Source organism: Rhinolophus sinicus, linkage group LG13 (assembly GCF_036562045.2).
Source record: "Rhinolophus sinicus isolate RSC01 linkage group LG13, ASM3656204v1, whole genome shotgun sequence".
NCBI classification, from domain to species: domain Eukaryota; kingdom Metazoa; phylum Chordata; class Mammalia; order Chiroptera; family Rhinolophidae; genus Rhinolophus; species Rhinolophus sinicus.
Window position 1 is genome coordinate 35,233,882 of NC_133762.1, and position 27,511 is coordinate 35,261,392.

A 27,511-nucleotide genomic window follows, 5' to 3' on the forward strand; every position below is an offset into this window, starting at 1 on the left:
TACTGGGCACCCTGAGATCCAGTCAAGCTGATGCATAAAATTAACCATCACACCCATATAACCACATCTACATCAAGTAACAAAGGTTCAAAGTTGGCTGTACTTTGAATGTTGATTCTAAAGTTGATCCAGATATTTTTCAGTATGTAAAATGTACATGTTACCCATTGACCAATATTTCTATGCATGTAGCCTGTGGAAATAGTCACAGAGGTGGGAAAACATATTTTTGTATAAAGAAATGTATTGCATTATTAATAAAAATTGCTAACATTTATTAAGTACTTAATCGGCACTATGCCCGACGCTTTCCATATCATATCTGATTTAACCCTCACAACAACTTTGAGAAAGGTATCATGTCCCTCATCTTAGAGAGAAGGAAATCAAGGCTCAGAGATTTAAGTAACGTATCCAAGGTCACACAGCTGGTAAGTAGCAGGGCTGGGATTTGAACCAAGCATTCTATTTCTATAACAGCACTTTTAACCATTGTCCCTGTGTGTGTAATAGTAAAATAATAAAAACGACCTAAATGCACATCAAAAATGAATTGGACAAATTAATTAAGGTATTTCCACTTGGTGGAATAGTAGTCAGCTATTAAAAAGAAGGAGATCTAGACATACATAGTGACAGAAAAGTGTTCATGTTTTGCAATTGCAACACAGGCTGTAAGGGCTGAGTCCGGAGTCCTGGCCTGGCTGGCCATCCAACCCCTGGGTGGTCAGTGCCTCCTCTCTCCTTCTGACTTCCTCCCTCCCTCCTCCTAGGATGCTGTTTGTGACTGTAGCTCCCAGTCTCTCACCTCCTGCTTCGCGCGGCCGTCCCGCTCAGCCGTCCGCCACTCTCCATCCAAGTGCAGGCTGCACCCTTCGGAGTCCAGCTGGGGTGCGGAGGAGAGGGCAGTCCCCCCAAGCGAGTGACAGAGCAGCTGAGCTCCCCATCTCAACCAGCCCAGTCCATGGATAGGCGAAGGGAACCAACAGACGGGAGGACCATGCCCTCTGCATCACCTCGCCCTGGGGAACACGAGCTGCATCACGGTGAAGAGAACAACTTTCCCATCCAGGTAAAGCAGGGTCTCCTGCTGACCACTGGGTGGCGATCTCCGACTTCCCAGGGGAAGGCAGTGAGTGGGAGAAAGACCAAAATGGGGCTTCGGAAGCATCTCCAGAGAGATCCGTTGGGAACCCATCCCTGGATCCTAAAGGAGGGCCTTGCCTGGTTTTACCCACATCCACTTCTCCGAAGAGCTGAGGAAAGGATACGCTTGTGGTCACACCCCTCAGGGAAAGGGCTGGCAGAGCTGTACCTTGCCAATCACACCCCTTTCATGGGAGGAAACACCAATGAGAAGAACAGGCTTTGGCCTAGGGCTCAGCTTGGGGTTCCTGGTGGAGCTGGGCTGGGCATGATACCCAACCCTTCCTTCCCTCCAGTGCCTCTTCCTCCTCCCAGCCCTGCTGCTCTGGATCGCTGTGACTCTAGGGGGTATGATAGGGCAGTAGCCAGGGCCAAATATCTGCTTGGAATCCCAGAGCCTTAGATCTCTCTGCCCAGAGCCCGGATCTAGCAAGGATGGAAGACGAGGTGGGAATGTGTGGGGCTTGGTGTCGGGGAGCCACTGGAACTGCCTCCCTTGCCAAGGTGACAACCGTCCCAGGAGATTTCTTGAAGACAGAAATAGGTTGAGTCTCTCTCAAGACCTGGTGCACAGATAAATGCCTAAATGCAAACGCCCCACTGCCTTGATCACGGGGCCTCTTTCCACGGCACCCTAGAGGGGGCGCCACATCACCACTGTGTTTACATCCTGCGGCTGGTGGAAGGCAGATGTATTCCCCACAGAGACTCCCTGGCCAGGCCAGGCGAAGGAAACACTCCAAAAGCCTGGCGCCCCAGGACACAGCGGTAGACGGGGGCCTAGAAACACATTTCTTGCCTATATTGTTTATTTTAATTTTTCTTACTATAAATATTTAAGGTGGTTTTACTTTATTTTAATAATTTAATTTACCCCAAAGTCCCTAAGGTAATTTATTGCAGGTTGAGACATGTATTCTTGCCCCTGGGACAACGCAAGGTTTCTAACACTATGGACAGGAGTGGGTTCCCCTATATGGATGAGGCAGCTCAGCAGCCGAGCTCTGGTCTCCTGGTCAAGTTTGGGGGTCCCCCATCAGAGCTGGAGTCCTGCAGCTTGCTCCCCCAACACCACTGACCATTGGCCTCTGAGCACTGCTTTTCACTCAACACCTGGTACTTGCCCGGTACCCAGCAGTCAGTCTGTAAATGCTCGCTGACGGGCTGGAGGGCTGGACCGATGTCACCACTTCCCAAACATTCTCCATTTCCCTTCTCATTTTCCTTCCTCCCTCTGACACCTTTTTTTATGAGTCAAACGTGGGTCCTTAGGCTCTGTCAAGAGCACAGAGATCTCGCCAAGTTCCCCACGTGAGAATTCGCAGGAAAACAGGCGTGAACTCCGAGAATGTTGTTTATTGCAGCTTTGCACATGGATCTGAGAGTGTCTGCCAGCCTGCCTGAGTTCTCACCAGCCTGCCAGCCTTTTCACCAGCCTCTCTCCTTAGCCTTATGGCCTCTCCTGGCTCTTCTCTCAGCCCCAACTTCACTGCCCACCCTTCCCTATATTCCAAGCTGCTCAAGCCACCAGATGGATTGCAAGGTGGCTGATTGCAGTGTGGTAAGGAGGTGTCAGGTGGCCTCCCCTTGACACCAGTGAACCCATTTTGGTTGCACACACACACACACACACACACACACACACACACACACACAGATAGATATGTGGCCCTCCTGTAGCTGGTGGGGGCTCAGAGTGGAAATGCCAGGATGAAATGGTTTGTCTGTGGAATTCCCCATCAGGAAGACCAAAAGCCAGCAGCTTTTCTAGTTTGTCCACAGGACTCTGGAGATGCCTCTGCATTCCCACCTGCTCCTAGTTCTGCCCTTTCAGGGTCACCTGGACCAGTTACCCAAAGTCTTTCACCTCCATTTCCTATCGACAGAATATCGGGGTCATGTCTGACCAGCCACTTCCTCGTTCCATAGTGACTTGTGTGGGCAGAGCATGCATCCCTCCCATCCAAGAGGTCAAGGGGCCCCTTCAAGGTTACCTCCAGGGGAGGGGATTCACAACCACAGGCTACAAGCCACCAGAGGCCTTCTGCCACCTCCCCAAGCTCCAGAGGGCCAGGGAGTCTGCATTCTCAGCCTTGGGGAGAAATTCATGATACCTGAACCCTGTGGCCTACGGACCACGCAGCCTTACCATCGTCCTCGTCCAAGATTGTCCTTGCCACCGTTGTTGTCTCAGCGCCTGGACGCCTGGCCCCCAGCCCGTGTCAGAGGCTCCAGATCTTGGTTTTCGAAAGTCCCAGTTTCTACTTCCTGCATGCCACTGTGCAAGCTCACTCACCACTCTTCCTTTAGAAGCCTCTGGACGTGGGGCTAGATGGGGTTGAAAACGTTTTCTGTAAATAATTGATTTGGTTTGATTTTTAGCATTTTCAGTAGTAACTGGTTGTGTTTTCTTTTGGGGGGTGGGGGGGTTGGTTTGTAAAAACTCTCTACTCTTTTGGAATGTAATTTCTAAGTTTGTTTGTTTCTTCAAATGCCTTTTAAGTCTTGGTAACATTCCCAAAGCAGAAAACTGCCTGACCCTCAGTGGGGATTCCCCTGGAACATCGGGGTCCCAGGAAGGAACTCTGCCCTTCTCTTTCTTCCCTTCCTACTCCCCCTCGACCTTTTTACTCCTGGCACCTTCCTCCTTTTCCTCCTCCTTCCCCTCCTCCTCTATCCTCTTTGCCCATCTCTACTCTCTTCAACCAAAGTCGCGAGGAACCCTGGGGTCTTAATCCACTACAGCTCTAGATCTAGGCTTGGGTCCATGGTGTTGGCACCACTTGGTGAGGGGGAAATGGAAGACCAGTTGGCATGGTTGACCCTAAACTGGGCCACCTTATGTTTCTTATATCAGACCTCTTTCCAGAGCCTAATTAGACCTTCCTGGGGGCCATGATGTCTGTATCTGAAATGAAAATCTTACCACTTTGGTGCATTAGTGGCTTTAGACCCTGTATGCACAAGGCATCAGAATCCAATTCCCCTTCTCCCTGGCAGCCCCATCGCCCCAATTCTTTTCCACAGCAAAGGCTGACCAATTTCAAAACACCTCCAAGAGGTCTTGCTTTCTATGAACTCAAAATGCCCCCCCCCCCCAGTCTCCCGAGACGCTCTTCTACCGGCTGCCCTCCCAGGTGACAGTTCAGGGCCCCCAAAACTTGACCCTCTTACACCCTGATCACCTCATGGCTCCATCATGCCCCCCCCATTCACGGTTTGCTTTCACGGTTTCATCACCCAGCCTGTTCTCCTCTTACCCACCCAACTCCCAGGCTCTTCCTCCCTCTCCCCTCCCATCCAGAGTGTCTTCCCCTTCCAGCCTCATCAGCACCCCAAGTTCCCACTTCCTCTTTGTTAATAATAATAATAATGACCCCCTGCACTCTCCACCTAGAGCACTTTACTATTTAGAAATTGCTCCTCCATCCCACATTTTTTCCCAACCTCTTGGGGACAACTCTGGGAGGCAGCCTTGGCAGGACAGGGGTTAGTGCTCCCATTTTGCCAATAAGGAACCTGAGGCTCAGGTCTCGTCACCTAACTGGGAAGTCATCGAGTCTAGACTAGAACCTGGGTCCATTGGATTCCCCAGCCCAAACTCTGTCCTGCTTGCTATGCAAACTCACTGCCCCACTGGGGACATTTGTATGGATACAGGACACCCAAAACGTGCCACTGCCCAACCCAGAGATGAAAGCAGTCCACCCTGAATCACTGGATCTGTGTGTCCCAGAGGGTGATCTGGGGACCCCTTGCATCAGAATCCTCTGAGAGCTTTCCAGAATGCAGCTTCCTGGGCCCCACCCATACTTTCTGGGCCAGGAACCTGCATATTTCACAAACTCCCAGGGAGGTGCTGAGCACCAATGACCACACTGAGTTCACAGCCCTGACCAATTAGGCCATCTTCCTTTGAACCAATAACCACGATGCTATATTTAGAAAGAGCACCGTGCTGGGAATTAGGGGGACCTCGTCCACAACCCAGCTCTGATTTGGTTTAATAACCCTGAGAATTTCCAGAAAGCATCAGAGGCCATTTACAATCAAAGGCATACTACAACAGAAATAGAATCTTTTTAAATCTTAGTTTCATAAGACAACATAAATAGAAAGTCAAAAAAACAAGAATCATCATTCCCAAAATCGACCTGATCTAATCGTCATAACCACGCGATTAAAATGTACTCTGTGCCACTGAATTTCCGAAGTGTACCTTTTTTTTTTTTTTTACTGTGCTTCAAGTAAGTAGATAAGAGAGTTATAAAAAGAAATTTACTCTTGAGTTTCCTGGCATTCATGGTAAAAAGAGAAACACATCAGGTTCCATAACTGCATCTTCCAGGCGGGAAGCAAGCTTACGTGCCCCAGGATACCACTCTTTCTGCTACTAATTTATCGTATGCGTCCTTTCTTGAAAGACTACTAAGCCAGTTGGTGTTTCAACAAGGAAACCTGTAAGGTGTAAGGATATTTTCCAGGCAACTATTTTTTAAAAAAAAATAACAAACTGCCACCAACTTGAATGACCTTGGCCTCAGATCATTTGGCTATTCTGTGCCTCAGTTTCCCCAGTTATAAAGTGGGGAGACTGTCTTTCTACCTCACATGGCTGTGGTGAGGATCAAATACAATACCCTGCCTGCGAGTCTCCTTGGAAAAGCGTAAGGTCCTACACAAATGTAAAGTAGTCTGATCACACGCCTTGTCCGGAGGCCAGACCCTCAGTGACCTGGCCCTGGGGGTCCCTTCTCACCCCCCTCACTAGTCTTAATGAATAGAAAGGGGGCTGCAAAGTCATCTGCACCAACCCCCCTCGCTTTTTTAAAAAAATTGTGGCAAAATATACATAACATAAAACTTGCTATTCTAGCCATTTTAAGTACATTCACAGTGTTGTGCAACCATGACCAATATCCATTTCCAGAACTTTTTCATCATGCCAAACTGAAATTGTACCCACTAATTGTACCCATTCCCCCTGCCCTGAGCCCCTGCTAACCTCTCTTCTACTTTCCATCTATGAATTTGCCTATTCTCGGTACCTCATATAAGTGGAATTGTATGCTCGTTGTTCTTTTGTGTCAAACCTCTTCACTTTTTTAGATGAGGAATCAGGCTCAGAGAAGGGAGTGTCTCACCCAAGGTCACACAGCAAACTAGAGTCAAAGCCAGGACCAGAACCCAGGTTTCCTCACTTCCAGAAGGTTCTGCATCCCCTTTGGCAAATGTGACACCACCCTGCCATTCTGTGATCTCAGTTGAGCCTCTTCCTTTCTCTGCGCTGTCTGTTCCCTCCCCACCTTACCCATCCTCTCCTTTATCATCTTCCCCCAAAGCTTCCCGTCCTCCTGCCTCTTCTCTGCTGGTTCCTGCCAGCCGACCCAGTGGCCCTAGCCCAGCGCCAGGTTTTGCTCTTCTTGGCCCCGGGCTTACTTGTAGCATCCATCCCTCAGCTCTCCCAAAACGGCCTCCCAGCCCTGCTCCCCTCCCATGGATTTCTCTGTCACCTCAGCACCCCCTCACTGCCTTTCAGGCTCACATTCCCATCCTACTCCTATCAGGGAAGTGCCCTTAGCTGTGGTCTCCCCACTCTGAGGGTTGCTTTCAGCTCAGGGGGTGTTTCCTGGGTTCTGTTTTATTTCGTGTTTGCTCACACTAAAGGGGACACCTTTCCCCAACACCTCAGGTGGCGTCAGCACCCCCAGCCCAGAAAGACATCCCCTAGTCCCACCCTGAGTCATATGGTCTTCTCTGTCCCTAGCTTCCTGGAAGGACTCCAGCATTTTCCACTGAGAGTGCAGTACGTGTGTGGTGGGGGGGACCTGGGACCCCCATTCTGGCCTCCTCTACCCTGCCCAGTCCTACATGGCCTTGATGGAGGAGATGCAGCCTGACTTGGGTTCTTCTCTCCCTGGTCATTTGTCCATCTGTCCATTTGACATCCCACCATCCTCTCTGCTCTCCCTTGGGCCTCACTGGCTGTGGAGCAGCTCATCCTGGCAGAACCTGTAGATGACCCTGGCTCTGCCCTTTACCCCTGTTAACAGCATTTGTAGTTTGCAAAGTCCCAAGAACCAAAGGGACATAAAGCTGGGCCTGAGTCCCCTGCCCAGGGCTTCTCCCCACTCCTCCCTCACCCTCCTTGGACCCTCCCTTGTCTGTCCCGTTGACCCTGATCCCCTCTCTTCCTGCCCTTCACCAGCAGTCTGGACCCCAGGCCCCAAAGAAAGGAGCTTTGGTTTCCTGTAAGCATCCTTGAAAGGCCAAGGTCGTCGGACCTGGCTTCCTTGTCACGCTCCATTCTGACACCACTCAAACTACTATATCCGCGAAGAACAACCTCAGCCAGGACTATAGAGACCTGACCCAGGTCTGCACAGACCTCTTCTCTGACTTAAGCTGGTTGTATGGTTTTATAGTGAACCCCAGAATGATCCCTAGAGCCCCAGGCACCCCTTGTGTTTTGGGGTCCTGTGTTACCATCATTTTTCACTGGTCCCTGGTATCCTGTCTCCTCTCTTAGTTCTGCCCCTGATCTCTGTGCCTTAGTTTACTTCTCTGCACAGGGGACTCACCACAAGACTATTCCTAGCAACTTTCCAAATATGTGGTGCCCCTAAGGGCTGGGCCTTGCCAGCTGTGGCCCAGTTTCCTGACACTGCCTCGGGGCACCAGTTTGTTGAAGATGAGGTGCTTGGAGGTTATCAAAGCAGCTAGAGTATCACCTGGGAACTTGATAGAAATGCAAAGTATTGGCACTACCCCAAGACGTACAGAATTCAAATTTCCAGGGTAGGACCCAGCAAGCTGGGATTTAACAAGCCCTCTGGGGTGATTCTGCTATAACATGAGTTTGCCCGCTGCTGACCAATGCTAGCAATTAGTGCAGCCCAGTGAGGGCCTGAGGCCGCCCCAGACCAGGAACAGGTGGGAAGCACCAACCCCCGCATTCCTGAGAGACTGGGAACTCTCCCCACCTGCCCCCCCAAAATAAAACAATCAAAACTATTCTCTTCCTGGAAGCTGGAGGGCAGGAAGAAGGCATACATTCTTCCTTTCCCTGCCCCTGGCTTGGTTCCAGCTCTGCTCATCTTTCCCACTTATCTGGGTTTTACAAAAAGTTGTGTAGGATTGTGCCAACCAGGCAGGGGGTGTAAGCCCTGTGGGGCAGGAGTCAAAAGACCCTGACCATTTATTTATCCTTTGGAAACCTCACCACAGGCTCATAGCCTCTCTTCAAATGGAAAGAAACCTAACTCCTCAAGCAAAGAATCCTAAACCCCAGTTCCTCCTTTTCCTCCTCCCACCTCTGGAGAGACCTTGTAGATTGTGCCAAAAAAACAGCTCCTACCCCCAGCGACTGAGGAAGAGAGCCAGAAGCTGTCCTTTCCCATCCTGCCTTCCCCCCCATTACCCACCAATACTGTGAAGCCCCCTTCCTGCTCAGCCTGGTTTTCTGGTGAGGGTCCTGCAGTCGTGGGCCCTAGGGGACCCCCAGGAAAAGGCCTTGAGGAGGGAAGGGACCAAGGGCATCCTTGGGCCAAATTGTCCACCTCTCCTGTTCACTGTCATCTCTCCCCCTGCTCTTGTGTTCAAAAGGCTCCTTCCCAGGACGGATTGGGTGCTAGGACAACTGTGGTCCTATCCATCAACTCTCCCTACCACCTACCCCATGTCTTATTTTGACATGAGAATAACTGTACAGTGTAAACTTACAAAGGGTTTTTAATGGTTGTAGATTGGAAATAAAGTATGTCATTATGAACAGTTTCCGTGGACTTGGCCTCTGATTTCTCTTGTGGGATGGGGAAAGCCCCTAGCAGATTTGAAACCTGACTCTAGCCCACCCCCAGTTCCCTGGAAAGGAGGGAGACCTGGGAATGCCACAGCCGCTAACTGGTTTGGGGGTCACTTGGGAGGAGCCACCAGGTAGGTATTCCCTGCTGCTGACGCCTCAGAATCTCCCACTAAATGTGATAGGACTACTGAGAAACATGCAGAGTGCTCAAAAATGGAATTGAACTTTTCTACAAAGGACTTTATAATGGAAAAAAAAGGACACATTAGACATGTGTTAATTATCTATTACAGTAAAAATTAATTATTCCAAACATTTATTATATCACAGCTGCTGTGGGTTAGGAATCCAGGAGCTGGGTAATTCTGATTCAGGGTCTCATTCAGATTGCAGTAAGGTGTCAACTGGGCTGCAGTCAAGGCTTGACTGGGGCTGGAAGATCCATTTGGAAGCTGGCTCATATGCCTGGCAAGTCAGTGTTGGCTGTTGGCAAGAGGCCTCTGTTCCTTCCCACCTGGACCTCTCTGTGGGACTGCTTCAGTGTCTTTACAACATGGCGGTTAGTTTCCTGCAGAGCAAGTGATCTGTGCGAAAGCGGTAGAAGTCACAATGTCTGTTATGACTAAACCTTGACAATCACACACTATCATTTCAGCAGTACCTTACTGGTTATACAGGTCAGCCTTATGCCCTACTGGGCATGAACACCAGGAAGCAGGGATCACGGGGGCCATCTTGGAAGCTGGCTACCACATACAAATTCTACAGATCTCCTCTTTTTTGAGGCTCTAACAACAGCCAGGCCTGTGTTAGCATTGGGGATATAATAGATGGGCCTGGAAGGCAGGAAAGCAAATGGCAATGGCAGCAGGAAGCCCAGGATGCTCAGGGAGCCATGAGGAATCAGGGAAGGCTTCACAGAGGAAGGGACATCTTACAGGGACCTAAGGTTGAGATGCTGCCCAGATGAAAGGGATGGTGGCGTGTTGTAGGCAACAGACTGAGGATAGATGGTTCCAGGGAGAGGAAACAGCATGTGTGAAAGCATGGTAGAGAGCAGAGCAGACCTGGGGAACTACAATAAGTTTGATGTCACTGGAGTAGGGAATGATGAAAGAAGAAGCTGGGTCAGATCAGTGCCTTATGAGGGAACAAACGTCCACATTCTGCCGACAGTAGGGAGCCATGGAAGAATTAAAAACAGGGAGAGGGGCAGCCAGATGGCTCAGTTGGTTAGAACACGAGCTCTGAACAACAGGGTTGCCGGTTTGATTCCCACATGGGCCAGTGGCCTGTGCCCTCCACAACTAGATTGAAGGACAACAACTTGGAGCTGACAGGCCCTGGAGAGGGACGCTGTTCCCCAATACTCCCCAATAAAAATTAAAAAACAAAAAAACTGCGAACTACTTAAAAAAAAAAAAAAAAAAAAGCAGGCAGGTAGTCAGAAAGAAGTATTCGGTCTGGATTCCATGAGGCTATATTCTCACTGTGCTTCAGGATGGCCAGCCCTGGTGGAGAATATTGTGTTCTGTTCTTGGGCTCATTGCCAAATGAGGAGTTGAAGGAGGGGGACAGACGTAGAAGGAACTGGGTACCACTGAACCCCAGAAACTGACGTTCAGAAAACCAAGAGCAAATCTCCGCTTTCAGATGGTTGTTGAAGCCAGCAGGCTGGAACCACAGGGTGGAAATTTAAGGGAGGCAGATTTCTGCCTCCCATCCAAGGACCACAGCTGCTGTGGAAGATTGGAAGATTGACCACAGCTATGCGCCAGCTGCCACTCTCTAACCTCTCTTTCAGGCTTTATGGACTGCTCATAATCCAACATTTGGAGGTTTCAGGAAGAGGATCACACACATGCAGGGGGGCATTTTCATGGTGTCATGCTGGGTGCTGGGGAAGCAGCCTGTTCTCTGGGGCCAACAACGGATTGTGGACAGGGCACAGGTTGGGATCTTGGGAGTACATAAAGAACCGGCATCTGGTTTTCAGTCCGGGACCTCACAGAAGGCTGAGAGAGAGAAATCCTCAGCTGAGGCTTAAAATTAGAGGGCATTTTGTCAGGAAAAAGCAGGGAAGGCTTCCCAGGCAGAGGGAATGGCTTTCAAAGGAGCAGAGGCAAGACGCCATGGGAGTGGGCAGAGGGGCAGCAAGCAGTTTAGGGAGAGGGTGGCCTGCTAAAAGGCTGCAGGGGAGACTTCTTGAACTTTGCCATGTATTGAAAGGGCCACAGAAGGAGAAAAAGTGCTAGAGCAGAAGTAGGAGAATGAAGCACTGAGCACATAACTCCAGTGTCCCCTGGGAGAGTCATGGTCCACATTTTTGTCGTTAAGATATAGGGAGAAGGAATCGTGGCCTAGCGGCAGGGGCAGAGCTTCCGATGCCCGCTGATGCACTGTATTCCTTTGGCAAGTATCCCTCTGGAGCCCCCGTTTCCCCATTTTAGATGGGCTCTGGGCCTGTGGGGCGCAAAAACCGACGACGCTGTGACAGATCCCAGGAGGGGACTGCATAGCCGGGGAGGCGGTAACGTGGCTACTTATGGGCGGGTCAAGATTTGGACGCGGGGGCGGGGCTGGCAGAGCGTCGAACACCGGTTTACGCATGCGCCATGAGGGAGGCGAGCCCCTCTGCGCGCGCGTGCGCGGGCCTGGGAGGCCGCCGGCTGCACATGCGCCTTTAGTTGGCGGGAGTTTCGGAAGTGGAGGCCGTGACGCGGGGTGTGGTCCGCCGACCTGGAAGGAGCGGCTCAGTGGCGCAGGGCGTCCAGAGGTAAGCGGTGGCCGCGGAGAGTGGCCTGCGGGCTTTTATTTCAGGAACGGAGGCTCCGGGCTGGACAGGCGTCGCTCTGAGGTCAGGAAGTCGCATTCTCTCCCCCGACACGGCCCCACTCACCCCCACAACAGCCTCTTTGGGCGTCGGACCTCGGCCCAGCCCATACCCGTGGTCGCTCCCCCGACAGCGGGCAGTGGGGGTGCCCCGGGGCTCTGCCTCTTCCTCTGGGTGAGAGGAAACCCGAGGGCGGGCCGCGTCGCCAGGCTTTTTTGCAGCGCCAGCGACCTAGACTCCTGAACAGTGGCTGAAGGGCTGGGGTGGGTTACAGGCCTGTGTTCGAATTCCACCTCTGTCCCTGACTGGCTACCTAACAAGCTTCCGCCAGGCTTTTGCCCTCTGAACGTCAGTTCCCTATCTGCAAGAAGGGATGAATGATAGTCCTTAAGGAGCTGTGGAAAGGATTCATTGGGATGATGAGATAATGATGCAAATAAAGCGCTTACGTACAACACAGGTCTTGGCATGTAATACTCGCTTAACAAGCAGCTTAACAAATGGCAGTTGTTGCTGTTATTATCTAGGCTTGACTCTGATACAGTTATAACTGGAGATTTAGATCCTTGACCTACTCGTTCTTGTTCGGCTATCTTTTCCATGTTGTCCCTCCCCATATAGTCATTTCTCTTTACTAAGCAACCCCCCGTACAGATTTCTCCTGGGAAGCAGGAGTAAGCATGGCAGATGTAAAAATGCCTCAGTTAGGTCCCTGCCCTCTTCCAGTCTGTCGTGGGTGACAGGCACTAAGAATACACATATAATCTGGCTTGGGAGACAAACATGTAAACAGACTTTACAGCCAGTGCTGGGAGACCAAAGGGTGGAACAACCAACTCTGCCAACGAAGTGGTGTGAAAGCCTCACATTTGAGCTAGGTCGGGGAGGATGAATAAGTTTTACAGGTCATGTGTGCAAAGATTCAGACGTGGTACAGGGAACGTAAGTGGCAGGAGAGAGCAGTAATGGCTAAATTGGGAGTAGCTTATGAAAAGTTGAATACACTGGAAAAATCTTTGCTGGTGTCTGAAGAATGGCTAGGGGAGCAGTCCTGGATATAGGAAAACTAGTAGAGAGGTGGTAGATTATTGGGGGAAGGAGGAGGAAGGTCGTAGGTAAATAATGAGACAAATTAAACTAGAAACTTGAAATGGTTCAGAGGCAAACGTATAGGTACAGACAACAGAATGGTGGTTACCAAAGCGGGGGGGCGGGGGGTGTTGGAGGGAAGACTGAAGAGGGTAAAGGGGATCAAATATATGGTGATGGAAGGAGCCTAGACTTCAGATGGTGAGCACACAGTGGAGTATACAGATGTCGTATTAGAAAATTGTACACCTGAAATTTATGTAATGCTGTTAACCAAGGTTACTTCAATAAACCAAAGAGATTTCGAGTGTTGGAGGTAGAGTGGACAGAATTTTGGCTCTGGGTAGTTAATAAAAAGTAAAGGATGATGTGATTTTTTTTCTAGTTTGGAAGACCATGTAGATCATAACGCCATCAACTGAATTAGGGAGTTAGGGACTAGTTAAACACAAAATAATTGGGAAATAGGGTATGTGTTAAAGAAGACATGAGTATTTCTAGTGATAAGTTCTGTAGAAATTCAGAACAGGAGGTGATGAACCCAGCTGATAGTCTGTGGAGGTGGTGAGTGAGGTGGCATTGGGCTGGGCCTTGTCAGGTAGGTAAATTTCATGGGGCAGAGATGGGCAGTTCAGAGAGGGTGGAAAGCAAAAGGCCTATTCTAGGGTAGTAAAGCCCCAGTGAGACTGGGGCTAAAATGTGGAGAACAGATCACCTTATTTTCCTATTTTCAGGATTCTCCATCCAGGATGACTTCAGAAACTAGATCAGAGACTGTAGAAGGTGAGTATTATAGTGAAATTCAGTACTTCTTGTCCTGGGTTCCGGTTTCTCAGCTGTACCCAAATGCTTTCTTATCTCTTGGTGGTGTTGGAATTACATATTCACATATTTGCACAGGTGCTTCCTGAGTGTTTCCATGATCTGGGCTATCCATTTTCTTTTTCCACCTTTTTGCACAGATACTTAATTGTGGTGGGTTTGATTTTGTATTTTGACCTTTTTTTTTTATGACAAGTGCTAGAAGAGGAACCAGGGACATCTAAGACTAATGATCATCAATTGGAATTAGATCTCAACCCTGTAAAAGTGTGTAATAAAGCATCTGCTTCCCTGGAGATGATTCAAGGCGTTTCGAAGGAGAAAATTCACCTTGGCTCTAGCCCTAAAAAAGAGGGAAGCTGTGATCCCAGCCACCAGGAAGGACTTCAGTCCACGTCCCTTCATTTGTCCCCCCAAGAACAGTCTGCCCATCATCGAGACAGGAGGCAATCCTGGCGGCGAGCAAGTATGAAAGAAGTGAACCGGCGGAAGTCACTGCCTCCATTTCATCAGGGCATCACAGGTGGGGTGCTGTGTACATAAAACAGTGGAGTTGCAGCTCAAATAAGAGGCATTGAGGTATGGCAGAAAGCATAGTTGGACAGACTTGACTTTGCTACTTAATAGTTATGTGACTAAGTAAATCACATCACCTATCTGAGCCTCAATTTCCTCATCTGTAAGAGGGACATTCTGAGATTATAAGTACTATGTCAAACACCTACTAAGTGTTTACTATTCTTGCTATTTATGTCATATTATGAGCTGCCCATTGTAGTCTACACTGTGAACAAAAATTCTGATTTACAATTGTTCAACGCTCACCTCTGCTGGGATGAGAAGCATTAAAGATTTCTTCCTGTGGCTTTCTGCCTCATATCCCAAAGGGGAACAGAAGGTAGATGGGTTGCTACCTGATTTTAGGCTTTATACCTGAAACTATCTCAGAGGGAAGATGCACATAAAAAATATCTAAAGTGAAAACCAAGTTTTTAGACATGCCGTATTTGAATGATTTTGTGTAAGTTTACAATAATAATTACATCTCAGTATGCATTGAAGTACAATATTTAATTTGGAAAGTCTAGCATGTTTCAGGCAAAACTTACTAGCTATGTGACCTAAATCAGGTTACTTAACCTCCTTTGCCTTATGGTCCTCATCAGTAAATGAGATGGAATCATACCTGTTTTACAGGGTTGTGTGAGGATTAGAGGAATTGATATATAACACAGTACTTGGCACAGAATAAGTAAATAGCTCAAATGTTAAGCTATTGTGACGATCTTTTTTTTTTTTTATGTGAAATTGTCGGATTTTTTTTCTTTTTCTTTTTTTCTTTTTTCTTTTTTTTTTTTTTATTGGAGAAGGGGAACAGGACTTTATTGGGGAACAGTTTGTACTTCCAGGCCTTTTTTCCAAGTCAAGTTGTTGTCCTTTCAATCTTAGTTGTGGAGGGTGCCGTTCTGCTTCAAGTTGCTGTCCTTTCAGTCTTAGCTGTGGAGGGCGCAGCTCAGCTCCAAGTCCAGTTGCCGTTGCTAGTTGCAGGGGGCACAGCCCACCATCCCTTGCGGGAGTCAAACCGGCAACCTTGTGGTTGAGAGGACATACTCCAACCAACTGAGCCATCTGGGAGCTCAGCGGCAGCTCAGCTCAAGGTGCCGTGTTCAATCTTAGTTGCAGGGAGCGGAGCCCACAATCGAGGAATTGAACTGAACTTTGTGGTTGAGAGCCCACTGGCCCATGTGGGAATCGAACTGGCAGCCTTCGGAGTTAGGAGCACAGAGCTCTAACCGCCTGAACCACTGGGCCAGCCCCTATTGTGATTATTTTAAAGATGTTACCTCACTTCCAGATTGCCTGATATCTAACAGGAAATCCGAGTAAAAACAACCATTTAGCATAGCAAAATATGGCTGCCACAATTATGCTCATGCACTTTACTCCATAGGGGTGCCAAGAAAACATCAGCAGGTCCCTAAGATTACTCCTACCTTCATCTCTATTCCAGAGCATGTGGACCTAAAATTCTGTATAACAGAAATCACCGAAGTACTAAGATTGGTTATCCCGGTTATTCTTGGCCATTCGCCAGATTCCTTTGGTTACAGGCAGAAGGTATCCTGTTTTTCTTGACTAACAGCAGTGAGAAGTAATCAAGAGAGGAGACAAAAGAACTTTAAAAACACAAGCAGCTGAAGCTAGAGGACCAAAAGACATGTATCTCTCAAATTCTCAAAGCAAACTTCCTTTGCTGAATAATAATTGATGTTTTTCAATGGATGTAATTGAAAAACCAGTATCTACATCTTGTGGTTTTTTGAGGATTCAGTGGCATAATTATGTAAAATCCAATTCAGGCTGACTCACTGAGTGACCTTGGGCAAGTTACCTATTACCCAGGCTTTGTGCCTCAGTGTCGTCATCTATAAAATGGAATTGATGAGATACTTGCCTCAAGTTTTCATGAGGTGTGTATAGCATTTAATAAAAAGCCTTTTGCATAGCAAGTGTTCAACAAATTACTATTAATGTTATTATTAGGTCATTATAGAAAGACAGCATGGTATTACTGGGAAAACAGAGGTTTTGATGACAGACTTGGGATTGAAATCTTGCTTCACCAATTTCTGGCCTCTGACAAGTCATCTCACATCTGAGCTTCAGTTTCCCTATTTGTAAAATGCAGGTCATAGTTTATAAGAGGTCTCTTAAGACAATAAGAGCACTGCAGGACATGTCATCAAAATGCTCAAATGTTCCCATTCAAATGTTCTTTGAATGGTGACTATAAAACATACAAAAAAGTTAAATTATTTATGTCTCTTGTTGAACAAGACGAGACTTGAATGTAATACATAAAATACATAAAGTTCTTACAACTTTAAGTTAGGATGCGCAAATTGTAAATTGCATTCCTTGGTGATCCTTAAAAAATCCGAAGTGAGTATATATGAATTCTCCCTTTAATTAGAAAAGGATGCTTGGGCATTCTTGCAGTTAAGTTGGACTGCATCAAGAGTGAGGAAAATTTTCGTGTTTTTTTTTTTTTTTACTTTGCTAACTAAGTATCCAGCTCCTTAAATATGGTAATATTTTATGTTAGAACTAAGCAGAACCATCAGCGTCAACTTGGCGGAAAGCAAACGGCTTGGCACTCTCCTGCTTTCCAGTTTCCAGGTGAGATTCTCGGGATTGGGAAATGCTCTTTTTTTTTTTTTTTCAAACTGTTACTGTGATAGTCCCAAAGAGAGATCAATGCTGGGTGATGCATCTGTTAAGATTAAAAGATGTTTCTCTCTAGTTGGGATTAATTTAAAAGCCAGATTTAATCCTAGCAGCTGATTTTGTTCTGAACTAGGCTCTCTATCAGTCCCATTGGTGCTGCTATGGCTAACTGAGTAGCTGAGCGATTTCCCTAACCTAATATCTGTTGCCTATTGGCAGCAAATGTTGGGAATTTAAAGAGGGTGGAATTCAAAATCTAAGTTAAAGCAGACATTTGAGGTCTGACATACTACGTTGGTATTATATGGCTAACTGGTGATTACATGAGTTTAGATAAGCAAGTCATTTGTGTGAATTAAATGACCTTTTTTTTTTTTTTCAGAACCCAAAATTAAAATGTATAGTCTTACCAACAGAGCTTTTTCCCCAATCTATTTATTTGTTTGTATGAAAAAATCTTAGGTACAAAAATTAAATCGTGTTTACTTTCACATTTATTAAATATAAAATTACATGAACTTCATTGGGACTAACCTAGAAAATCTTGGTTGTTGTACTGAAATGCTTTTCTTTTTTCAGTTCTCTGTTCAGAAACTTGAACCTTTCCTACGGGGTACTGAGGGCTTCAATCTTGAAAGTTTTAGAGCCCAAGGTAAGTTGCTAAGAATAGACAACTTACCTTTCAGCTGTACCTTCTGTTAAAGTCAGTTGAAAAACCCCACTTACAGGATCCCCATTTACAGGAGCTGCTTACATCACAAAACCAACACCCTCCCCCTTTTTTGTAATTGCATTTAAAAAAAATAAAATATGCTAATTAAGAAGGTATAAAAATGAAAATTAAGCCTGCCTCCCACCCCCAGCCCCAGTCTCAGCTCTTTTCTAGAGGCCACCATAGCCACCAGCTTCTTGTGTATCATTGCAGAGATACTGCATTTGCAAATACTTTTTATACATTAAAATGAAATAATGCTCTCTGCACTGTTCTTTACCTTGTCTTTTTTTTTTTTTCAAGCTAATGATTTATCTTGCAGATATTCCATATCGTTTAATGGGCTTTTAGGGTTTTCATTCTTTTGCTATTACAATGAATAGGGTAATGAATACCTTTTCACACAAGCTTTTCGGCACATATGCAAGTAAAAATAAGTTATTACTAACAGTTGTCACCCCAGTAAACGTCAATTTAAAAAAAATAAGGTAAATTTCTAGAATTGGAATTAAGTAGGTCAAATGAAATGGTAAGAAATACCAGATTGCTTTCCAAAAACATTGTATCATTTTATTGTCTCACCAGCATTATATGCAAGTACCTGTTTTCTCACATTCACCAACACAGGTTTATGAAACAATTCAGATTTTTTACTATTTTATAGGTGATAAAAGTATTTTGTAGTTTTAATCTGTGTTTCTTTCGAAGCATTTTTTCATATTTTTTAGAACCATAAGTGTTTCATTTTGTTTGTATCCTTTGTTCATTTTTGAAAATTGGCAATTTTGCTCTTTTATGTTGATTTGTAGGACTCGATACAGTAAAAAAATTATCTGTTTATGACATGAGTTACAAATATTCTTTCCCAGGAATCAATTTTCAGCTTTCTGGGAAGTAGCTAGTCTTACAGTGTAACTACACAATTATCCAGGGTCAGAATACTTGATGTTACCAACTTAAAAGATCTAGAAAATATAATACATGAACTCAGACTTACTTGTTAAAATTGTTTATCTCAGAATTGGGTCATTACTGTAATTAAAATTGTTTATCTCAGAATTGGGTCATTACCGTAATTAGAGTAGATGTGTCAAAGTTATCTTGATAACTATTTAACATATCCTTTCCCCTCTGCATTCTTCACCTGAATATAATTGTGGACTCTTCCAGGTATAAGCAGAGAACTGTTTTTACTTTATGCCCATAATTCTTTATTTGCCTTCAACATTTTTCATTACACTCTTGCCTGTTGCCTGACTTCTGTAATATATTTCCTTTCAGTGCCAGCAATTCAAATCTCTTGAAAAGAATGAAATGTCAGTGCAGATAAGCCTTTTTACATGCTTTTTCACCAGTCAGGTATAAAAAACACTATCAATAAATGTCATAGAGGACTTGTCTTCCATTTTATCTATACCTACCCAAAGACAAAAGATGAAATCTTTCTTCATATTTATACCACTTTTTTGAATGAGTGAGAGAGCCACCTTAAGTTTGTTATATCTTTGTCAGCGGCTTGCTGTGAAAATTTATATCTCTTTATAAGATGTAATTTTATTTTCTCTAGCATCTTCTCTTTCTGAAGAATTAAAACTTTTTGCAGACAAGCTGGAAAGTAATGGAACTCTACAGAAATGTTTTGAAGATTCACAAGAGTAAGTTCAGTACCCCTTCTGTCCTAAATTATCATTGAATTTAGACTTTTTATTATAATTTGTCAGTTCATTCACTCATCAAACATTAATGCAGCATCTTCTATATATCAGGCTTTTCTAGGTGCTGGAGACATAGTGATAACTAAGTCAAACAGGGTCTCTCTTACACATTTTAACAGGAGAGACTAATACATAGAAAATAATGACTTAAGATAGTGGTAATAAGTCAATTAATAATGATACTGACTTCAGGGGGTGGGTTAGCTAGGGTTCAGAGAAGACGTCTACTGACTTGATCTTTGGACTGAGACTTGTAAGACCTGAACGGTGAGAAGGAACCAGCCATGGGAAGATGAAAGGAAAAGCATTCTTTAGATCTTTGCTAGCCATGCAAGTTGGAGATAAACTTAGGTTCTTTAGCTGTTGACAAGCAAGATTATTAGGAGAAATTTAGAAATCCCACCCTTAAACTTGTAGTTCTTCTACAGAGGTGGAGCCTAACCCTCTACCTCCTCCTCTGCAGCAAATCATTTCACTAGAGCTTACATCATAAACTTTTTAGTTTTGACTTTGTAAAAGTCTACTTTTCCACAGATCCTTAGAATTGACATTGTTATTCAGGAAATGAAAAATATTTTGGCTCAATATAGCATTGCTTTTAATGCAGTGTATTTAAGCCACTGGCTGCAGCATCTCAGCCAGCAGTGATAGAGGCTTTGTGTCACAGGCCTTGGTAGAAAAACATAAACGATGGCAGAGCTAATTTGTCTTTGCCAGGTGGAGTACCAAGTACATCTGCAAAAGTTTGGCATTTCAGTGCCTGCTTCTTTTCCATTAGGATAATCACCCAACTGAGCTGAGCCATTGGTGTAAGTAAAACATAATCCCTGTCCAGCGATAGCTTCCATTTAAATGAGAAGACAAAATAGTCATGAAAAAGTATTGTTGGGCCTTAAAAGATGTTAGAGTTTCAGGGGGCGGCCGGTTAGCTCAGTTGGTTAGAGCATGGTGCTCTTACAATAAGGTCGCTGGTTCAATCCCCACATGGGCCACTATGAGCTGTGCCCTCCACAACTATATTAAAAAAACTACTTAACTTGGAGCTGATGGGTCCTGGAAAAACACACTTAAGATAAATAAAACTGAAAAAAAAAAAAAAAGATGTTAAGGGTTTTGATTAGTGGGACGGGAGGAGACTAAAAAATTATGTGACTGAAAATTTAGAGATTGAAAACCCCAGATATTTTGGGTCAGGATGAGTGGGATTATATGGGATAAAACAGATAAAAGATAACAGTAGGAATCAAAGTTAATGAATTGGATGGAGCAGGAACACAGTGTTTTTAAGTGCCAGGTTAAGGAGTTTTGACTTTTCTTCTGAATGCAGTAGAAGGTCACATAGTTTTTAAGCAAGAAAAAAAATGAAAAGGATATTTTAAGAAAGGCTAATCTGGACATGTGTGAATTGGAATTAATGAGATAAATAAAAGATAAAGAGACCTAGTGCTAAAGTGAGATAGACTCCAAGAATAAGTATTTGTTGAAAAATAAATTCTAAACATGTTGCCATTAAAATTATGTAAAGTGTCATATTAAAAGCAAGTGCTCTTGGAGCGGCTGGATGGCTCAGTTGGTTAGAGCGTGAGCTCTGAACAACAGGGTTGCCAGTTAGACTCCCACATGGGCCAGTGAGCTGCACCCTCCACAATTAGAATTAAGACAACGAACTGCCACTGAGCTGCCCGAGGGGTGGCCAGATGGCTCAGTTGGTTAGAATGCGAGCTCTTAACAACAAGGTTGCCGGTTCAATTCCTGCATGGGATGGTGGGCTTCACCCCCTGCAACTAAGATTGAAGGACAATGACTTGGAGCTGATGGGCCCTGGAGGAACATGGTGTTCCCCAATATTCCCCAATTAAAAAAAAAAAAGTGCTCTTGAAAAATGTGTGTTAATCTTGTAATCCTGTCTGATTTCCAGAAAAGCATCAGATTTGTCTCTGGAAACATCAGTGGCTGAGATGAAGGAATATATAACAAAGTAAGTGAAAATGAGTGAACCTTTGTTGGAAAATCTAAATTCACCTGGGGGAAAAATAGCTAAACCTGAGAAAATGAATAATAAACAACCTCTTCTGAGTGTTAATACTAGTGTACCAATACTGGAAGTTAGAAAGTTGTGTATTGGGATTTTATGGGCTGTACTGATGGCCAATTTCATAGAATGGAGTCCAGGGAATAAAGATGTTAATTTGATTTTAAGAACTCAAGTTTGATTAAATTAGTATCCTCTGAAGTGAGTCACGATTTCTAATCCTTTAATAACCTTTTTATTCACATCTTAGAACCAGAGTAGGCCCCTAATGTCCTTATTGTTGTCGTGAGTGGTTCAGAATGAGGTAATCAAAAATTAACTGAATTTTTTTTTTCTGATTCTATAGATTTTCTTTAGAACGTCAGGCTTGGGATCAGCTCTTGCTGCGCTACCAGAAGGAGGCTGAAGAGATCACATCCAGGTTAGATCAGAAGCTATCTTTTTACCTTGCGGAATTTGATTCGAATTGATTTTAGTTCTGTTAGCACAAATTGAATGATAAATCTTTTTTCACAGGCCAGTCAACTCATCAAAGCTCTGTAAAATGTATATTAGCACTCTCTGGCCTTGCATGGAGAGTTGGGAAAAGGAAGGGAGAATTAGTGTCAGTATTTTCAAAGAACAGAATTGCCTCTTCTGTGTCTTTGGCTGCTGTTCACATCCTGGGGGGGACAGGGACATCTCTGCCCTCTACCTGGCAGCCTGGCGCTGGGCCACAAACAAGAGTCAGGGGACTTCAGTGAGCACCTGGCCTTTGAGCTGCAAGTGTGGGAGCCCTGGTCAGGGTGCTCGTGGAGATACAAAGACATGAGGGGTGATGGAAGAGGCGGAACAGGAAACAGGATCTTTGGGTCTTTCAGGCTTAAGAAAGTGGAAAAGTGCTAGGTTTTGATGTAGTTGGTTATCTAAGTCAGTGATTTTAAGCTTTTTTTCCGAACAGAATCTTAGCTAGAAACCCAACTATGAAATGTTAGCCAAAACCCTAATTGCAGAAGTGGCCTCTTAGTAGAAAAGTGCTTTGAGAAACACGGTTTGAAAAACTTCCCCAATCCAGGCATTGGTGGTTATCAGTTACTTTATTCACCCCTTACATGTGGTGTTTATGAAGATAATGTATAAGATGGCAGTTTCAATAAAAACTTTTGATGTGATGTAGCTTATTGGTTAAGAGGAATGCTTTTGGAAGCGGACTATTTCTGTTCAAATTCCAATGACTGCTTCATTCTGTGTGTGATCTTGGGCAAGCCCCTTAATCTCTAAACCTGAAGTTCCTCATTTGAAAATGGAGATAATATTAGTACCTACCTCATTGGATTGTTGTGAGTATTCAATGAGGTTAAATAGAAAGTGCTTAACAGTGTCTAGCATCCAGTAAATTGTAGTTATTAAAGAGTTATCATCGGTTTTCTTAAAGTCTCCTTCATATTCAGATTTTTAGAAATTTAAAGTAGCCCAGCATTTTTTTTTTTTTTTTTTTGTGAGACATAATAGACTGACTTCAGGATAGCAAGCTTAGGCTTTATGTCAACGATAATCCCTTTTGTAAGTGGACCTCACTGTTAGGTGGAGTCAACTGACAGGAAGCTTCTAGCATTTCCTGGAGTCCAACATTAATGGATCATTGTTTCAGACCCCCTTGTTATTAAGAGAGCCTGTACCTACAGTGGGGTGTAAGAATATTGGTTCAAGTTTTTTCCCTTGGTAATCTTTCATATCTTCTCCAGAAAATGATTATAACGTTCCTTGAAAGCTCTTTTTTTTTTTTTTTTTTTTTTAAATTTGTTTTTAGAGGATCAACTGAAACCAAAATTACTGAAGTGGAGGTGGAACCTACAGCATATCTTGGGTCTTCCCAGAGTGAAGTCCTTAATACAAAGCCTGACTACCAGAAAATATTACAGAACCAGAACAAAGTCTTTGATTACATGGAGTTGATGGTGAGTTGGCTCATGTTTGTATTTGGTTGAGTTACCCAACTTTGTTACTTTGTTGTCCTCGGAAATGAAAAGACCTGGAGAATGTGTGTAATGAGATGAGATAAGTAGATTTAACTCTACCTGGTGAAACATGGAAAGACAAATAAACAAATAAATATATGGTGGTAAGTGCAAATAAACAAGGGTAAGGAAGAGTGTACAGGGACTGCAGCAGGTTGCTACATAGAGCAGTTGTTGTGGGTCCCTCTAAGGTGCCATTTTAACAGAGACTAGAAAAAAATGAAGAAGTGAGCCATGAGGACATTTTGGAGAATAGTATTGTATCATTCCAAATATTAACAGGAAGCAGTTGATTAAAGGTAATCAAGGAGAGTTTATTCATAAAGGGGCTATGTATAAAGTATGGGTATTGGGAAACCACAAGGATTAGTGAAGTCACCTGGGGCTTAGAGGCAGCTGAGCTCTGACTGCCCTTAGGCCTGAAAGGAGGAGGCCAGGAACAGTTACTGTGGCAACTGAGAGGAGAAAGTCACATGATGGGCTGCTTTCGGAGAACCGTGACCTTCAGTTGAGAGACACAGCTAACTCAAAATCATCCTTTCCGGAGCAGGCCTGGGTAAAAATACCCTGACCTCATTCAGCTTCCTCCCATTGGGCTTCCTCTTGTCCAGACCCACCCGGAAGCCATGGGACCCGGGATCCTGTTAGAGGTTACCCGGGTTAGCCTTCTGGGGCATAGAGCAACATGGAGGAGTGGAGGAGCAGGTATAAAATGCCTGGCATAAGCCTTCCAGGTTTAAAGAATAGCAAAAGCAAAGCTCCCCAGCAGGTGCTCGCCTGGTGTGTTTGAGGGACATCAAAGAAGCCAGGACCTTCTCGCTCACAGCTGTCTGTCATCTGTCATCTCCAGATGGAAGAACTGCAAGGATCAGTGAGGCAGCTGCATGCCTTTATGGATGAAAGTACTCAGTGCCTCCACAAGGTGTCAGTACAGCTCGGTAAGTGGGTCTTTTGAGGGGACCAGAGCGATAGCCCCTCTAATACAAACTGCCCTTTAAAGCACATGGTCTCAGACGGAGGCCTACATCAAGTGATCTTCTGCCCTCCCCCCCTGCCCCCCACAATAACTATTATGTTGTCGGTACCGTATTTTGCCATGTACCACGTGCATTTTTTTGCCCAAATTTGTGAGGGAAAAATAGGGTGCGCATTATATGAGATCTGACAATTGGGTTATACTTTACTTGCTCTTGTTTTACTAATAGGTTAACACCACATATTTTTAAATGTGAAAATCCTGTTAGGAAGACTCTATTGTGATTTGATTCAAGGATAGCATAGGCACATTTCTCATGTTTCCTGAATGATCCAAATTAGTAGATGATTAGACATAAAGGGTCCTTATATACGAGATCTGACAATTAAGTTCGCGAACTCATCCTAGAAAAAGGGCTACAATACCTCAATGCTGAATATCACTATGGTCACCTTCGAAGTACTCCCCTTGGGAAGCTATACCCCAACGCCAGCACCTAGTCCACCCTGCAAAGCAATTTTGGAACTCTTTTTCTGGAATGGCCATCAGAGCTGCTGTCATATTACCCTTGATGTCCTGAATGTCATCAAAATGTCTTCCTTTCAGAAAGAAGTCATTGGGGTCCAGGTCAGGTGAGTAGGGGGTGGTGTTCCAATACAGTTATTTGTTCACTGGCCAAAAACTCCCTCACAGACAGTGCCGTGTGAGCTGGTGCATTGTCGTGATGCAAGAGTCATGAATTGTTGGCGAAAAATTCAGGTCATCTAACTTTTTCACTCAGCCTTTTCAGCACTTTCAGATAGTAAACTTGGTTAACTGTCCAGTTGGTACAAATTCATAATGAATAATCCCTCTAATACCAAAAAAGGTTAGGAACATCATTGCAACAAGTTCATGAACTTAGTTTCATATCTCGTACGTGGGTGGTACTAATTCTGTATTTATATAAATGTTTTTAATTATTTTATTTATGCTTATGAGTTAAAAGTTTAACTCGAGCAATCAATAACGATATCCATATGCAAAATAATACCCTGGAATATGAGAATCGGTTTTGTTGAACTTGCAACGACGAAGAGTTCTTGGCTTTCTATGATGTGTAAATATTATAAATTTGTTACCGGTACATAAAAATTCTTGCATCTGTTCTTGTGTTTTGTAATTATTTGTTACATAAAATTTCTTGTACCATAATATGGTAAAAAAAGATAAATGCTAAAATTCTTTTATAATACAAAAAACAAATACCTAAATGTAAACAAATAAAACTCTAGGGGTTGCCGGTTAGCTCAGTTGGTTAGCGTGTGGTGCTGGTAGCACCAAGGTTGCTGGTTCGATCCCCGCATGAGCCACTGTGAGCTGCGCCCTCCTTAAAAAAAACAAAAAGAACAATAAAAACAACTTTGAATTAAAAAATTAAAATGAAAGATTTTTTTTCCCCTGAAAGTTTGGACCAAAGACATAGTTGCAAGTTAGATACGGGAGCGCATTATACACGGCAAATTACGGTACTCAAAGCTGGAAAATTCCAGATGTAAATTCCCCAGAAGCACAGTAGACTAAGAATTAAATCCCCACAAACCATCTTCTTTTAGTAAATCCAAGACTAAATACCCATTGCCTTTTTTCCCCTTCTTCATTCTTCAAGAATCCACTGAGTGACACTGATGGTACCTCTCCATAGCATTTTTTGACCTACCCCAGCCCTAAATTATTGCTATACGTACCTTTATTTTCTTATCACTTGGTATTGTGGTTGTAGTTGCAGCTGGCCTTCCTATCAGGTTGTCATCTCCTTTAGGACAGACTCTTAATTGTCATTGTAATGCCCTTTAGTGTCTGGCACAATGTCTATACAGTAAGTTTTCGATAAATGTTATTTGCATTCAATTGAAATTTATGTTTTGGCTCCTCTCTTCTGCAGGAAAGAGAAGCACGCAACAATTAGTTCCCTCACCAGCTCGAAAACTGCTCAAGCTTCAGCTACAAACACTGCCTACCACACATTGCTCTAAATCTTGTCAGTGACCTTATGCAGCTTTGGGGCCACAAGGTGCTCTAGGGGAGAAAAACGGGAAGGGTGTTTGTTACAGCACATGGCGACTCTGTGGCAAGCTGAGCTGTTGATATCTGCCCTGTTGTCTTTGAGGATAACTGGCTGACTGCAGAGCACTTCTATTTTTTCATAAAAGTGACAACATTGATGCATCCCAAAGAATGTTGTATAGACACTTTTTCCCAGAATGCAACGTACTTTAAATTTCTGTTTTGGAATGACCTTCAGAACTAGTGGCCTATTCTTTTAAATATCCTTTGTGATCAGAAGTCTTCATCTTGTGTAGATGTTTTTCAAGTTTTGAAACATCCAAAGTCATTCAGCATCAAACCCAATGAAACATTTTAGGGGTCAAGTTGAGTTCTGGTTGTAAAGGAATGAGACTAATTTTCTAGTGTGACTCCGAAGGTGGTTTTAGGTAGAGAAGTTGTGGGCATTATTTCCATCATGTGGGTATGTACGAGAACCTAATTGTCCGACAGTCATATATCACTTCACAAGATGTCCAAATTGAAAAAAATACCACGGATTCTCTGTCTTGATGCCCATGGTGTGCTTCAGCTTTTAATATTAAGTCAGCTTCCTAAATCCTAGATTCATGGCAAGAAGGGGCTAAGTATTCCTTTTCATTGTTCTCTTATTTGTTAATATTTGCATTATATAATTGTACATAATTAAAAGCTTTCCTTTGTCTTTGTGTATATTTTGAGTGTATAAAAAAATTAAAAGGTTGGGCGGGCTTAGCAAAAAATAGGATTCTTTGCCAGGATGTGGAAGTGAACGGTAGTGTAGAGATACACCTCAGCATTAATTACTGATAAAACACCACCTCATTCATTGTTAATGGTTTTTATTCTTTGATCCTCCGAGTAGGACAAAATATTTTCATTTAACTACCTAGTCATAATCTTTTTTAATAAGACCTATAAGACCGGGTCTTATATTAATTTCTGCTCCAAAAGACGCATTAGAGCTGATTGTCCGGCTAGGTCTTATTTTCAGGGAAACATGGTAGTTATAATCTTAAGTCTTAAACTTTGGCACCAGTTAATGAGAAGTGATATCTCCTTGTTTTGACCCACATTCCTTATTATTTCATAT

The 27,511-nt window shown here is 44.2% G+C and overlaps 2 protein-coding genes across 8 annotated transcripts in view; both read left to right on the forward strand.

Moving 5' to 3' along the window:
- The window catches only part of MTCL2 (microtubule crosslinking factor 2), a 70,973-nt gene extending 62,051 nt beyond the window's left edge, over positions 1-8,922 (forward strand). For all 4 annotated transcript variants that reach the window (XM_074317773.1, XM_074317774.1, XM_074317775.1 and 1 more), the window contains one exon: positions 774-8,922. In XM_074317773.1, coding sequence (XP_074173874.1) covers positions 774-926 — 153 coding nt within the window. In that variant the 3' untranslated portion in view covers positions 927-8,922. The remainder of the gene's footprint in view (positions 1-773) is intronic.
- Positions 8,923-11,569: 2,647 nt separating this feature from the next.
- Positions 11,570-27,111, forward strand: DSN1 (DSN1 component of MIS12 kinetochore complex). Of its 4 annotated transcripts, none has more exons than XM_074317778.1 (11): positions 11,570-11,726; positions 13,607-13,655; positions 13,897-14,217; positions 16,801-16,874; positions 17,502-17,574; positions 19,202-19,289; positions 21,268-21,327; positions 21,728-21,802; positions 23,171-23,318; positions 24,229-24,316; positions 26,279-26,526. In XM_074317778.1, exons 2-11 carry the CDS (start codon positions 13,622-13,624, stop codon positions 26,380-26,382), a joined length of 1,065 nt encoding a protein of 354 aa, XP_074173879.1. In that variant the 5' UTR covers positions 11,570-11,726; positions 13,607-13,621; the 3' UTR covers positions 26,383-26,526. The 4 variants fall into 4 exon arrangements, with proteins under 4 accessions (XP_074173879.1, XP_019588178.1, XP_074173878.1 ...); XM_019732619.2 differs by having other exon boundaries at positions 11,571-11,726; positions 13,891-14,217; positions 26,279-27,111; XM_074317777.1 differs by having other exon boundaries at positions 11,575-11,807.
- The last annotated feature ends 400 nt before the right edge of the window (positions 27,112-27,511 follow it).

Excerpts from the sequence above, each read along its gene's own strand:
- DSN1 (XM_019732619.2), top strand. The coding sequence starts at position 13,622 with ATGACTTCAGAAACTAGATCAGAGACTGTAGAAG. Across the intron at positions 13,656-13,890 it reads TAGATCAGAGACTGTAGAAG|TGCTAGAAGAGGAACCAGGG; the intron begins GTGAGTATTATA and ends TTTTATGACAAG. Across the intron at positions 21,328-21,727 it reads ATGAAGGAATATATAACAAA|ATTTTCTTTAGAACGTCAGG; the intron begins GTAAGTGAAAAT and ends CTGATTCTATAG.